We start from the raw sequence: 14,105 nt of genomic DNA on the forward strand, positions 1-14,105 counted from the left end.
CTTGCAAAAACAACCCAACCCTTTTTAACGATTGGCCCTGATTTTTATTTATGGTCATAGCAAAACAAACCGCTAGGGAAATTGTTTCCTTTTGAACTTATATGGAATTTTGTTGTCTGAAGGTCTTAAAGACAACTTTGAAATAAAACTCGATGTCCAATGTTACTTCCAGTTAAGACCACTGTTTCTATGACGCGATTACCCAATGATACGACCTGAAGTCTAGTACCATTACATAACTCATTTTTCTGGTCGATATCACTCAGTAACATAACCGGAACACCGACCTTTAAAATCAAATTATGCTTTGGCAAACCGGAGATTTTAAGTCCATTTAGAACATCAGGTCAATATAAACTCTCATCAAACTGATTGTGAATAAACTATGTCTGGCAGATGTTATCCGAACTTAGGTATTCTTTTTCTTATCTAGGAAATAATGAAAGCAGAAGATCATTTATTTCTTGAACAACTTCATTTTTTGGTGCAAGTATTGATCTTTCTTCAAAATATTTTGGATCGTTCAAGTTGTCAAGAAATTATGGATATACAAACTCAATTAATGAACCTATAGGATCAGAAGATTGAGTAATAAGAAGATCTTCATGAATATGAATAACTGCATCAACATTATTAGAACCACCAACATTTCCCTCTCCTATATCCAAGAGCCAATTTGCAAATAACCTTGTTTGTTGTATTTCAGACGGATCTTTTCCAACAGTCAACCTCATGTTCTTCGTTAATTTTAAAACTTTGCAATTTGTCCATATATATGAAGAACTTAACGACGCATTGACAATTTCTTGTCTGCTACCATTAGAAACAACTGGTAGAATCTGTCCAAAATCACCTACAAATACGATTACTTTACCTCCAAATGGGATATGTGAGTTGCTAACATTACCAAAACTTAAAACATCCCTTAAAGTTTGATCCAATGCTTCAAATACATGCTTATTAACCATCGACGCTTCATCCCAAATAATCAACAATGTTTGTTTTAGTAATTTGGAGGCATCACTGTCTCGATTTATAGAATAAATAGAATTTTCAGTAAGATTTAATGGAATACCAAAGTGAGAGTGTGTTGTTCTACCTCCGGTTAGTAACAAAGAAGCAATACCACTTGAAGGAACAGTCAAAACAATTTGTCCTTTAGATCTGATAGTTGTTGATAAAGTCTTCCAAAGAAAGTTTTTACCTGTTCCACCATAACCATAAACAAAAAACACACCTCCTTTATTATATTCAATTACTGCCATGGCATCCTCAAAAACACCTCGTTGTTCATTTGTTAATGAAACAATCAGTGTCTGAAAATTCGTTTTGAAGACTTGTGATGTCAAAAGATAGCTCCTCAGCAATCAAACGATTATTAGAAGAAGATACACAATCAAAATTTGGGTAAGGCATGCCTGTGAAGTTCTTGAGGGTGGAATTGTTATGAAGTAGAAATGATTCAATCTCAAACAAAGTCAAGTTCTTCAATTGATGATCAGTAAGGGATAAATTTGTACAATGGTAAATATAAACTTAGAAAAAAAATACAAATATATAGTTTATATAAAAAAGTTAAAGTAATAAAAGATAAGTATTATACAAGGAGACTTTAATCGGCGTCTTTGATTGTAAAGATTTCCGTCTGAAAGGTATTCCCATGTATTTTCCCAATCAAATTTTGGTCTTCCCAAACTATCAGAGAACAACATCATTGAAAATAATGACCATAGGTAATAACCAGTAGTTGAATGGCTTGCTTCCTTAATAGCTTCAATATACTCCCTATCACCGTCTAGAAGCCCTAAACCATACCATGCATCTCTAAAAGTAGGACATATTTCTCCATTTACTATTTGGATATCTTCATAAGATTTTGGACCTCTGACCTTCTTTAAAAGAATTCTCAAGAAATATGCTTCACCAAGTTTAAGTGAAACAGCATGAATTCTCTCAACTGAAAATCCTATTTCCCTTGGTTTCCATTTCCGTGATATAGTTTTCCACACAAACTTTGTAGGGAATTCAACATAAGTAAGATCTCGGGCTTGATTATAGATCTTGTTACACTCAAGCCAAGATCTGAACATTGAAGATGCAACAGACGGTTTGTTAAGGATATTGTCGATATCATCATCTGGATCATAAATAACTTGTTGTTGAGCAGGAAGATGAAAACAAAGCCTAACCACAGCAGGATACCTATAATGAATATCATAACCAAACATTCTCCATGATGCTTCACATGCAGATATATATCTACAATCGTAATACTCTTTGATTTCGTCTACTGAATTATCAGTAGCACTTTCATTGTTCGATTTTATGACAATACGTGTAGCTCTGTCAGGACCTTTATTGATATATTTGAATAAATATTTTATAGAACCGGCTTGATTGCACCACTCGACTTTAATGTGTCCTTGATATCTTTTCAAAAGGTCTTTGTTATACGCAACAACATGTCTGTTATCCAATTTGACATCAGACTTTTCAACAAAAGATCCATCATTTTGTCTCCTATATATCAGAAAACCGTCTTCATCGGCTAAAGTTTCATTAGAAGATTTTTTTGGAAAGTTTTTTGAACACTTATTATCAACCATGCATGGGCATTTCATATTTTTAGCACCACAAGGGCCATGCATCATGAACTCGCTCACAAGTGTATACAAATCAGGATCTTCATTAATGTTTGGAATCTCGGCCGAAATATACATACCAATTTGTTCAACAGTATGGAGTTTGTCATCGGAGTGCAAAAAGAGACATATATGACTATGAGGCGGGTCACGCTTTCGAAACGCGATTGTATAAACAACTATAATAAAATTTTAAGGAAAGTAAAATATAAAATATAAAATGTCACGAATGTAAATAGAAAATAAATATAAAATAATAAATGAAATGTAATAATTTTTTAGGTATGATAGCATTTATACTATAAATATGAAGATGGTAAAATTGAAATTTTAAAATCAAACATACCTCCTTGACCTTTTCAGAATAAGTTTTTCTCTCGCAAGTCTTTAATCATTGCATCAAGCTTTATTTTAAATATCCTACACAGAATATCTGGCCTGTCTTCAGGTTTGAGATTTGTATGTTTAAGAAACCTTTTGATTTCAGGCCATTTTGGATTGCATGTTACAGTTATAAAAAAATATGGATATCCAAACCATTTACGAAGGGACATAGCATCCAAATAGTTCTGCTGCATGTAACGTGCACCACCAGTAAAAGAAGAAGGTAAGATAACACGTTGTCCAGTGTTGGAAAGTTGTCTTCCCCTGATCTTGTACGTTTCGAAGATGTTCGTAGGATGCACATCTAAGATTTTTTTTTGTTTTTTCCGTACAAAAAAAAGTCTCTCACTTTCGATCATTGTATAAGCATTAACCAAAAATTGTTGGAAAGGCCTTCTTGAATTAAGAATTAAAGAGAAGCTATTAATCCTATCTTGAATTCTATAAGGAAATTAAAAATTCTCTCACTGTATAGTTAGGCCGCTTGCTGCTGCTTGAACTTGTTAGACCTCGATGAAGGATGTCTACTCTATACCCATCATCACCATATGGAAAGAGTAGTGGATACTAAAGAGCGAGATAAGAAGGATGTAATTCACTAATATGTTGAAGAAAGCCCGATGAATTTTATACAATGATATATCTATTTTGAAAAGAATCATTAATGTCTCCAACAATTATACCATCAACCTCAGATGCAGACGGTAAATTATATGTCCTTCCATCTTGTATCTTTTTTCCAATAAGGCGTAACTTAAGGTCAATGTGAGGATTGTCATGGAAACAATCTCTCACCATTCTATAAGACTGAACCAACATATTATTCGAATCCAACATAAGCTTCAAATCGTGTATAATCTGAAGATCAATTGAATCAAAAGTTGATGTAGATGCATCTTGTTGTCAACTGGAAATAAAATGAAATTTAAAAGTTAATAGTTGTAATGAAATATAATGAAAAAACATAAAATAATTTTGATATGTGTGAATATGCACCCAAAAATTGTTTGCCTTTTTGACTCCTCATTGTCAGTGTCATATATGTATAACTGGGAGAATTTTGGTTTAGATCCATTTGAGGGTATCAGACTTCCAAATTTATGATAATTTTGATTGCCAAGTCTAAATATGTATGGAGCTTTTCCACTATTAATGGATGCATCAACTTTCCCACCCATTGAGGTAAATGAAAAAATTGGATTGTAACGACGAATGTTGTTAATGAAGTATTTGAATTTAGAATCTGTTGAATGATAAAGATTTAGGTAAGTTTGTGGTGCTTCTTAGAATCTGGCAACTCAACCTTGCCATAACCACAGCATAGTGAAAAACTTGTATACTATTTGTCTTTTCCTCTAATAGGTTCACCCGTCTATAACTTTGCATTACATATTTGACATATAACATTTTGGTCACCATGATCAACATAATCTGTTAAAAAAATCAATGTCAAATATAACAATCTATGTAGCCGTTACAATTGCATAAATTTAAGATAATAATTAATTCAAATAATTTTTTTGTGATGGTTACTTTTTGATACACCTTTAGCTATGTTTGCATGCATATGTTTATCATTAACTTCTTCATCTATTGTCAAGTCAAATATAGGAATTGTAGATATGTTGGTAGGCTTCCTTTTTAATCTCTGGGTCCGTCTTGTTAAATTAACAGAAGAGAAGATTGAATTATAGCCGATGAGTCGATGGATTGCATGACACTGGAAAAGAAAGAGTAATGTCTGTTATTTGATATTGGTGTTTGGATGTTATTATAAGAATTATATATGCCTGTAAAAATGATAGAAGAATTAGACAGTATAATTTTTGTTAGAATTTTTATACATTTAATGAATGATAGTAATAATAGGTGGTAGAAAATTACTCATACCATTGGAAATGTTAGATAATGGTGTTCTAACATTTCAAATTGAAGAAGGAGATTGTAAGCTTCTTTGTTGATATGAAAACGATTTATAGTTGCTTGTATTTTCGTTACCAACATTTTTTGAGTTGTTTAAAGGTAGCAACTGTCCATAAGGATTGCACATTTCTATTATACAATATAAACATTTGTTAAAAAAATATATAATTATTTATAAGAAATAAAGGTATGAAAAGAAAAAATATATATATATATATATATATATTTATAAGAAATGGAAAACGATTACCATCGATGTGCATGTTCAAACCATGAAAATTATACGGACTTTGAACGGTTGATGCAGTGGAGATTCTTTTGAATTTTCTATTATCCAAATATAACTTTCTAATCTTTTTTCTCTCCTAGCATAATTATAATACATGTCCCTTCGTTCTATAAAACAAAAGTAACGAACACAATAAAAATATTACAATAAAATGTATTGAAGATATTATAAAAAATTAAAAATGTTTCAAGATACTTAAAAAGATTTATAAATCATTTTAAGAGATTGATATGTAATTCGTTCGTATAATAATCTCGAAAATAGTAAAAGTTGGATAATAGGTGGTAGAAAATTACTCATACCATTGGAAATGTTAGATAATGATGTTCTAACATTTCGAATTGAAAAAGGAGATTGTAAGCTTCTTTGTTGATATGAAGACGAATTGAATAAGGAGAAAAATATATTACAATACAATTAATAATATTTAATATGAAAATAAAATCATTTTTATAACGTAGTACTTTTGGTGATGCAATATTGGGGTTTTTATTCTTACGTGTTTAATTAACATGTGGAATTTATAAAACAATTGAAGCAGTCAAATTCTTTATGAATAAAGTAGTTGTATTCTTTAAAAATGAGGCAATCATATTCTTCGGGAATAAAGCATGTAAAAGTCAAGTCTAGTTTTTAAATTCGTTCAGTAATAAATTTTCTATTCTTTAAAGCAATTAGTATCAATTCTTCAAGAATGATATTTGGTCTAGAAGACAAAATGGTTTTTGTGCAAGTAATTTTGTTTGTAAATCAACCAAACTAGAATATTTGTTGTTGATGTAATTTGTTTGTAATTGTTTTTTTTAGTCATATTGCCATATGAAATTTTGAAATAATTAAACTTTAATAAGTTATATTCTTAAAGAATATAGCATGGTAAATCTCATTCTTATCTTTTTTTCTTAGAATATTAAGTAATTCATTATCAAATAAGTATGCACCCTTTTGAACACAAAAGTGAAAAGTTTGTTGCTTACAAGTGATGTACTTAGTTCTAAACTTAGTTTGAAATTAGTTTACGACTAAATATTTCATTCCAAACACTTTGTATGAATTCTAAAAGAATGGTATGTAAATAAATAGTGAAAATGATATTTATGCTTAATGAATTATTATTTATTAGCATTTTGTGATTTTATTAATAATAGAAAACGTATTGTCTAATATAATTCTTAATGATTTTTTAAATAATAACTATGTTCTAAATATTGTGTATGTATATTTTGTAATAGACTCATAAGTAGCACAATAACCACAAAAAGATATTGTAGATGTATATATTTCTCATGAAGTAGCAATGGTAGAAGACAATAAACAATAACCAGGTAAATAAACTGATGATTAGAGGTAGAAATCAATAAAGATGGATGCATTAATAGAGTTTCCATAAATATAGGAATGTAATTTTGATTATGAAATTAATATTACACAATCTTCCTAATTTGTCTTTGGTTGGTGATTGGTCCACAATTGGTCATACATTCACACAATATATAAGACTTATATGTGAACCTAACTATATATATATATATATATATATATATATATATATATATATATATATATATATATATATATATATATATATATAAGGAACGGAAAATGATTACCATCGATGTGCATGTTCAAAACATGAGAATTATATGGACTTTAAACGGTTGATGCAGTGGAGATTCTTTTGGATTCTCTAATATCCAAATTTAACTTTCTAATCTTTCTTCTCTCTAACATAATTATACTACATGTCCATTCGTTCTATAAAACAAAAGTAACGAAGACGATAAAAATATTACAATAAAATGTATTCAAAATATAATGAAAAATAAAAAAATGTTTCAAGATAGTTAAAAAGATTTATAAATCGTTTTAAGAGATTGATATGTAATTCTTTTGTATAATAATATCGAAAATAGTAAAAGTTGGATAAAAAACAAAATTGATATTATCACCATTCTCTTTCATGTTTAAAAGGTTGATGAATTCTGAGGTACCGACTTAGAAAAAAAATTTGATTTTTTTATCCAAATATAATTTTCTAAGTTTTCTCTTTTCTTTAGCATGACTATAGTCCATATTGTTTGTTGAATCTAAAAAAAAAAAAAAAAAAAAAAAAAAAAAAAAAAAAAAGAAAAAGAAAAAAAGTAGTATTTAAATGTTAAAAAATATGATATATATTTGTAAATATGTTATAAGAATATATGGAGAGTTAAATAAACACATTCAAATAAAAATTTCATTGGATTATACATATGAAAATTGTTATTATTATTATTACTTTTGCATATAATATCATATTTGTTAATTAATAACATTTAAAACTGTATTGTTTAAGTGATATGTAACGTAAATAAATAGGTATTTCTTAAAAATCCTATCTTATATATGAGTTTAAAAACCTAATGAGATCTTATGTAAAATACTCTATCTTAATGAAATAATAAAAACAATTTTTAGGCCCAATGCTATGGAAAACCTAAACGAAACAATGGTCTTACACTCAAATAGGCCCAATGCCATGGACAAGCCAATGAGTAACCCATCACAATTAAATGAGCACGACACTTGAAATAACCTGTTATATCGTGTAAGTTGAAAACCATAGAATAGATGAGCTATTAGTAACACTTATAAAGTTGACATATTTGAATGTATTAATTTAATATATTTATAAAGAAATAACAAAAAACATAAATATCAAATAACATATATATATATATATATATATATATATATATATATATATATATATATATATATATATATATATATATATATATATATATATATATACACTAGCCGTCTCCCCGCGCAAAGCGGCGGGCGGCGAATAATTTGATATCTTTAGAGTTAAAACCATTTTGCGTTCACTTCGAGAAATGAATATTAAATGAATTTTATTTTTCAAGAGCATTATCATACCATATTAAAGGGGTGTTTGACTAAGCTTTTTTAAAACAACTTATTAGGTTCCACATCACTATAAGTTAAAAAAGTGTTTGGATTAAAATAACTTATTCCGGTGGGAAACCTCTAATACGTCATTTTTTCATAAGTTACCATATACTTACTTATTAACTTATAAGCTAATAAACTAATAAGCAATAAGCTTTTTTTGCCAAACACCCCCTAAATGGTTATTACTTCCATTTATACATACCCAAACCACTTGTACTGTTTATCGTCCTCTTTTTTTTTTCGTTTTCCTTAATTCATTTATTTATTTAATGTCCTACTAAGTAAAATGCTAAAATATATAAATAATAGTTTATAAAAATAAACCTTTAGAATATCAGGTGTTGTGATTCAAAAGTCGATAAATAGGCCTTTGAGAATGCCAAAATACTCAGGTGTCAACTTGTTCATTGTGATTTTAAACCAAGTTTGGTCACAAATTAAAACATTTTCAATGATGGTATGTAATTCAAGGATTCATATTGATTTAGGTTCTCGAAACCTTAAAATATTGAACAAAATCTATATAGAACCTTATAATAAGGACAATAATCACTGTAATCAGGAAGTCCATGTGATGAAACTTGATAGTATAAGGACCAATGATGAAAAAGGTTTCATTTTTAGACTAAACAAGATTAAAAATATACAAACTACCTTAATCATGTCAAATCTTGTGTTTAACCGTTCTTTATTGCAAAAGTAAGATGCCAAAATATACAAACTAATGATAATACAATGCTCTAACTGGCCCTCTTGGTTGAGTTCTTTGAACCTGCAAAGCCAACACATTAAAGAAACATAGTAAAAACCTTTTTAGGAACAAACCTGATATAATAAAGCCTTCACCCAATATATTTATAAGATAAAAATACAAAAAGTTAAAAATGATGAAATCAATTACAAGTAAGGATTAAAATAAAAACCTGTTAAGAAAGAGCCATCTGCAGGAGGGATATTTGAATCAACATGTATTTTCTGATGGTTTCAAATTTTGAATTATCCGAAATTTAGGGAAGGAGATAGAATTTGTTGAGAAATATAAAGATTCAAAACACAGGTTAAAATTTAATATTATTTTATTGATGACTACTTGTACTATTAGCTTAATGATTTGAACGTCTTAAAAAAATAATATTATTATATTCAATCTATTTTTAGAAATAGTGAGATTTCTTTTAGAAGATAGTATATATATATATATATATATATATATATATATATATATATATATATATATATATATATATATATATATATATATATTGCAACTTATGTATTTTACCCTAAACTACTCTAACCTAAAAGGCAGGCGTTTTTTTATCCAAATAAATGATTAATATTTCTACGATCGTACAAACTCAAAGAATGGGTTTGATTTACAAAATACAAAGGGCACAATTCCAAATATACAATTCAAAGATATGTTATCAATGTTTTTACTTCAAATTTCATCGACGTGTTACATAAGTTGCTTCTCACAGGTTGCGATTTCATGATTTCGTATTCACAATTTCGGATTTTTGGTGAAATCCATACGATTTCGCACATGGTTTTCAACCTGAGTGCTAACTTTGTTTTTGAATAAGGAATGAACAGAGGTAAAAAATTTTATTAGAGAGTAGAGAAGAAAGACACCTAGATGGAGGTCAAAATGAGGATAAAAGTTTTTGAAGAAATAATGGCTTCCTTGCCATCTGATTCTGAAAGACGTCTGAAGAAGATGAATAGAAGGGAAATCTAAAATTTTCATTTTTTTGTAGTAGATGCACAGATAATTGGTTTTCCCTATTCCAGATTAAGTATCTATTAAATTGTTTATATGCTTGTAGATGAAATCGAAATTTGAATTTTTTGTGTTTATGTGCGTAAAATTGAAATCACAGAATCTGAAATTTTCGTTGTATTTCCCGCTTGGTGTTTTATCATTTTTTTAAAATCCCCGATTGATATTTTGAGATGAGATTTTTAGCCTTTGGAGAAGCATAGTAACGGAATCATAACTATTAGCATCAAAAAATAAATAAATAAATAAATAAAATCAGCTCTGTAAAAGATAACAACAAAATTAAACTTTATAAAAAGGTCATAAAATTTCTGATATGAATGTCAACATCTATTTTCTATGTTCTGACTTTTGGTTTATGTTCATCTCTAATGGAAAACTTAGTATTTGATTTCATACCATTGGGTTATAAGTAGCCTCTAGCCCTACAATTGTATATATTTTTAGCCTAAGGGTTGCTTAGTTGTAACCCATTTCTGCATCGCATTTATTATCAATAACATAAGTTTTTTGCTTTACCTTATGATGTTTAAAGCCTAACAAAGCATATGTTGGTTTACTATAAATAAGAAGTATCCTGTAACATCCTGTTAGAAATAATATAATTAAATAATGGAACTGGAGCCCGGGAAGCAATTTGTATTATTATTATTATTATTATTATTATTATTATTATTATTATTATTATTATTATTATTATTATTATATGTTATTATTGTCCAAAATTAATTAATAATTAGTGGGTTGATAGTTTCGGGAAGCCAAATGACAAAAATTGAATCTTCGGGGGTTAAAATGTAATTTCGGGATTTACTTTGATAAGGATTTCCGAAGTAGGGGAGAGTTTGATAATATTTGGACTTCTTATGTAAAGACTTTCTGAAGGAAGGTTTAAATGGTAAAATACGGATTTAAATTGAAAGAACGAGGGAAATGAGGGACTAAAGGTGTTATTATGGACCCAAGTTTAATTAAGTCGGGTATATAACGTAACCATCTAAGCCCTAACCCAAAGTTATTGCTTCAGCCGTCGGGTATCACCCTTCCAGCCGCCATCGCCGTTTCTGTTCGCCCTCCGATCAACCAAGCCACCGGGGAGGTTGTTCCTCGATGCTGCCTCCGCTGTCGTCGAAGACAACTACCGTGGGTCCGCGAAGTGCGAGTTGGAGTGTTGAGATAATTCAAGACTTGTTAATTTTAGTCCAAGAATAAATCAAAGGCACAAGAATAAATCAAAGCACGTGGAAAGTTGATTCTCCTGGTCTTTGGCATTTAGTTAGCTTGTTTCCGATTTTCATGCATTTCTTAGTGTTTAAATTGTAAGGCTTTATGCCCCGTTAGATGCATTCCTCTAGTTTTTCCATTTTGATGTATGAAACATTGCAGTTTTTCTGCCTATGCCCTGTGTATGTTTGTCTCACTCTGATTTTAGCTTCCTCTACTTTGAGCTTCTATCCCCTGTTTACTTTATTTTCTTGAAAAGAAGTTGTTAGCATTCCTGGAAAAAGCCAACATTTGGTATCAGAGCGAATCTGGTGCATGCCCAAATATCAGCCACGTCCACAAGAAATGTCAGGGAATGGTGAGAAGGATGGTCAGATCACGTTGCATTACCCAATGCTTTCTCGAAGCAACTATGCAGCGTGGGCTATTAAAATGAAGGTGTACATGCAGGCTCATGGCGTATGGGAGGCTGTTGAACCAAGAACCCCCAACACCCTTGTAGAAACAAAGAAGGACAAGATGGCTCTAGCAGCAATCTACCAAGGGATACCTGAAGACCTATTACTGCAATTGGCTTAAAAGAAGACGGCTAAGGAAGCATGGGATGCTCTCAAAATAATGTTCATGGGAGTCGATCGAGTGAAAGTGGCGAAAATTCAAACCTTGAAGTCGGATTTTGAAGCCCTGAACATGAAGGAATCTGAAAGTGTAGATGACTTTGCCGTGAAGGTAAGCAATGTGGTGAGCACTTTACGAGCATTGGGGGACACAGTGGAAGAGTCATATGTAGTAAAGAAGTTATTGCGAGCCGTGTCATCTAAGTTCCTGCAAATTGCCTCAACTCTAGAGCAATTTGGGGATCTAGATGAAATGTCCACAGAAGAAGTAATAGGTAGACTAAAAGCTCATGAGGAGAGGATGAAGGGCCATAGTGAAACAGAAGAAAAAAGACTTTTGTTGACCCATCAAGAGTGGACAGAAAGAAATAAGAAGAAAGGTGGAGATGGCTCTAAATTTAAAGGAAATAGAGCAGGTACGGGGGGTTCACATGGAAGAAGAAGAGGACGGGGCAGAGGTAATAATCAAGCCAGTCGAGGTGGTGGTCGCGGAAGAAGTGGTTCACACTACCAAAAGAATGAGAACCGAGCCTCACCCAGTAATCAAGACAAGAGTGGAGTCCAATGTTACAATTGTCAAGATTTCGGACACTACGCAGCCGAATGCAAGAATCCTAAGCGTGAAAGAGTTCAAGAAAACAACCTAATACAAGATGACGAACCTGCACTCATGTTGGCATCTCTTGAAACAGAAGAAAAGACATGTGAAGTTTTTCTGAATGAAGAAAAGATGAACCCAAAATTGAAAACAAAAGGAGATGAATCAAGTCAAGCAAACCTGTGGTATTTAGACACAGGGGCCAGTAATCACATGACAGGTGATAGAAGGAAATTTTGTGATCTTAACACAGCAATCCAGGGCTATGTAAGATTTGGGAATGAATCCAAAGTTAGAATTGAAGGAAAGGGGAGTATAGTTTTTCAGTGCAAAAACGGAGAACAAAGAAAGCTACAGGAAGTATATTATATACCTGATCTCTGTAACAACATCATAAGTCTGGGTCAGTTGTCTGAAGGAGGAGACGAAATCAGAATCAAGGAGCCGTTTCTATGGGTCCATGATGCAACCGGGCGACTATTGATGAAGGTCCGACGATCCCTAAATTGCCTCTACAAAATTGAATTGGAAGAGATCAGAACAAATTGTTTAATTGCGAAATTGAGCAATTCGACATGGCTATGGCATGCGAGGTTGGGACATGTAAACTTTGCTGCACTCAAAGAGATGTCTGATAAGAAGTTGGTCGAAGGTATGTCCAAGATAGAAATCCCCTCACACCGTTGTGACGGCTGTCTGGTAGGGAAGCAGTCAAGAAATCCCTATCCGTCTCATACAAGCTATAGAGCACAGAGGAGACTGGAGCTCATCCATGGGGACTTATGTGGTCCTATATCACCCCCACACCCGCAGGGAACCGATACTTCTTGCTATTGGTAGATGACTACAGTAGAGTCATGTGGATGTACTTGCTAAAGACGAAAGATGAGGCTTTTCAATTCTTCAAAAACTTCAGGGTAAAAGTGGAGATAGAAACGGGTGAGAAGATAAAGACACTAAGAACAGATCGTGGAGGTGAGTTTCTCTCAAACCAGTTCACAAAGTATTGTGAGGAAATGGGGCTTGAACGTCACTACACGTCACCGTTTTCACCACAGCAAAACGGCGTTGTAGAGAGACGCAATAGAACCATTCTGGAGATGGTTAGATGCAACCTGAAGACGATGAGCATGCCAGATGTACTGTGGGGTGAAGCAGTGAGCTATGCTGTTCACATCCTGAACAGAATCAGTACCAAAGCTCTCAATGAATCAACGCCATACGAGATGTGGACCGGTCGTAAACCACAAATTGGGCACCTCAAGGTTTTTGGGTGCTTGGCGCACATGATGATCACTAAGACCCATTTAAAGAAATTGGAAGAAAGAAGCAAGCCTGTGGTACATTTGGGAATTGAGAGGGGAATGAAGGCGTACAGATTACTAGACCCGGACACTGGGTCGATTCACATAAGTAGGAACGTTGTGTTTCATGAAGATCAAGCGTGGATGTGGGAAAAGGCGACAAAAATACGAGCAATACCAGGTTTGACTTTCACAGTTGAAGGTTTCAACTTTGATGATGACCAATTAGTCGCTGAAAGCGAGACTAACGAAGGAGATAGGGAAATTCCGGGTACACCCGATGGAGAAGATCCAACTTACGATATGGACTGGACTCGTATTGACTCACAGCCCACTAATCACCAATTGGGCTCCCAATCAGGTCAAAATGAGAGTCCGTTAAATTC

The 14,105-nt window shown here is 31.9% G+C and overlaps 2 protein-coding genes across 2 annotated transcripts; both read right to left on the reverse strand.

The window, feature by feature from the left end:
* Positions 1-539: 539 nt before the first annotated feature.
* LOC145096182 (uncharacterized) lies at positions 540-1,265 on the reverse strand. The gene has a single exon (XM_079033947.1). The coding sequence runs from the start codon at positions 1,263-1,265 to the stop codon at positions 540-542; it is 726 nt and encodes a 241-aa protein (XP_078890073.1).
* Positions 1,266-1,290: 25 nt separating this feature from the next.
* On the reverse strand, positions 1,291-4,053 carry LOC145096183 (uncharacterized). Its single transcript, XM_079033948.1, has 5 exons — positions 4,038-4,053; positions 3,710-3,922; positions 3,187-3,330; positions 1,604-2,821; positions 1,291-1,535 (listed from the first exon to the last, which is right to left on the reverse strand). The coding sequence occupies exons 1-5, from the start codon at positions 4,051-4,053 to the stop codon at positions 1,291-1,293; spliced, it is 1,836 nt and encodes a 611-aa protein (XP_078890074.1).
* Between the last annotated feature and the right edge of the window lie 10,052 nt (positions 4,054-14,105).

This window comes from Lactuca serriola, chromosome 3 (genome assembly GCF_051521515.1).
Source record: "Lactuca serriola cultivar US96UC23 chromosome 3, Lser_US96UC23_V15, whole genome shotgun sequence".
Taxonomy (NCBI): Eukaryota; Viridiplantae; Streptophyta; class Magnoliopsida; order Asterales; family Asteraceae; genus Lactuca; species Lactuca serriola.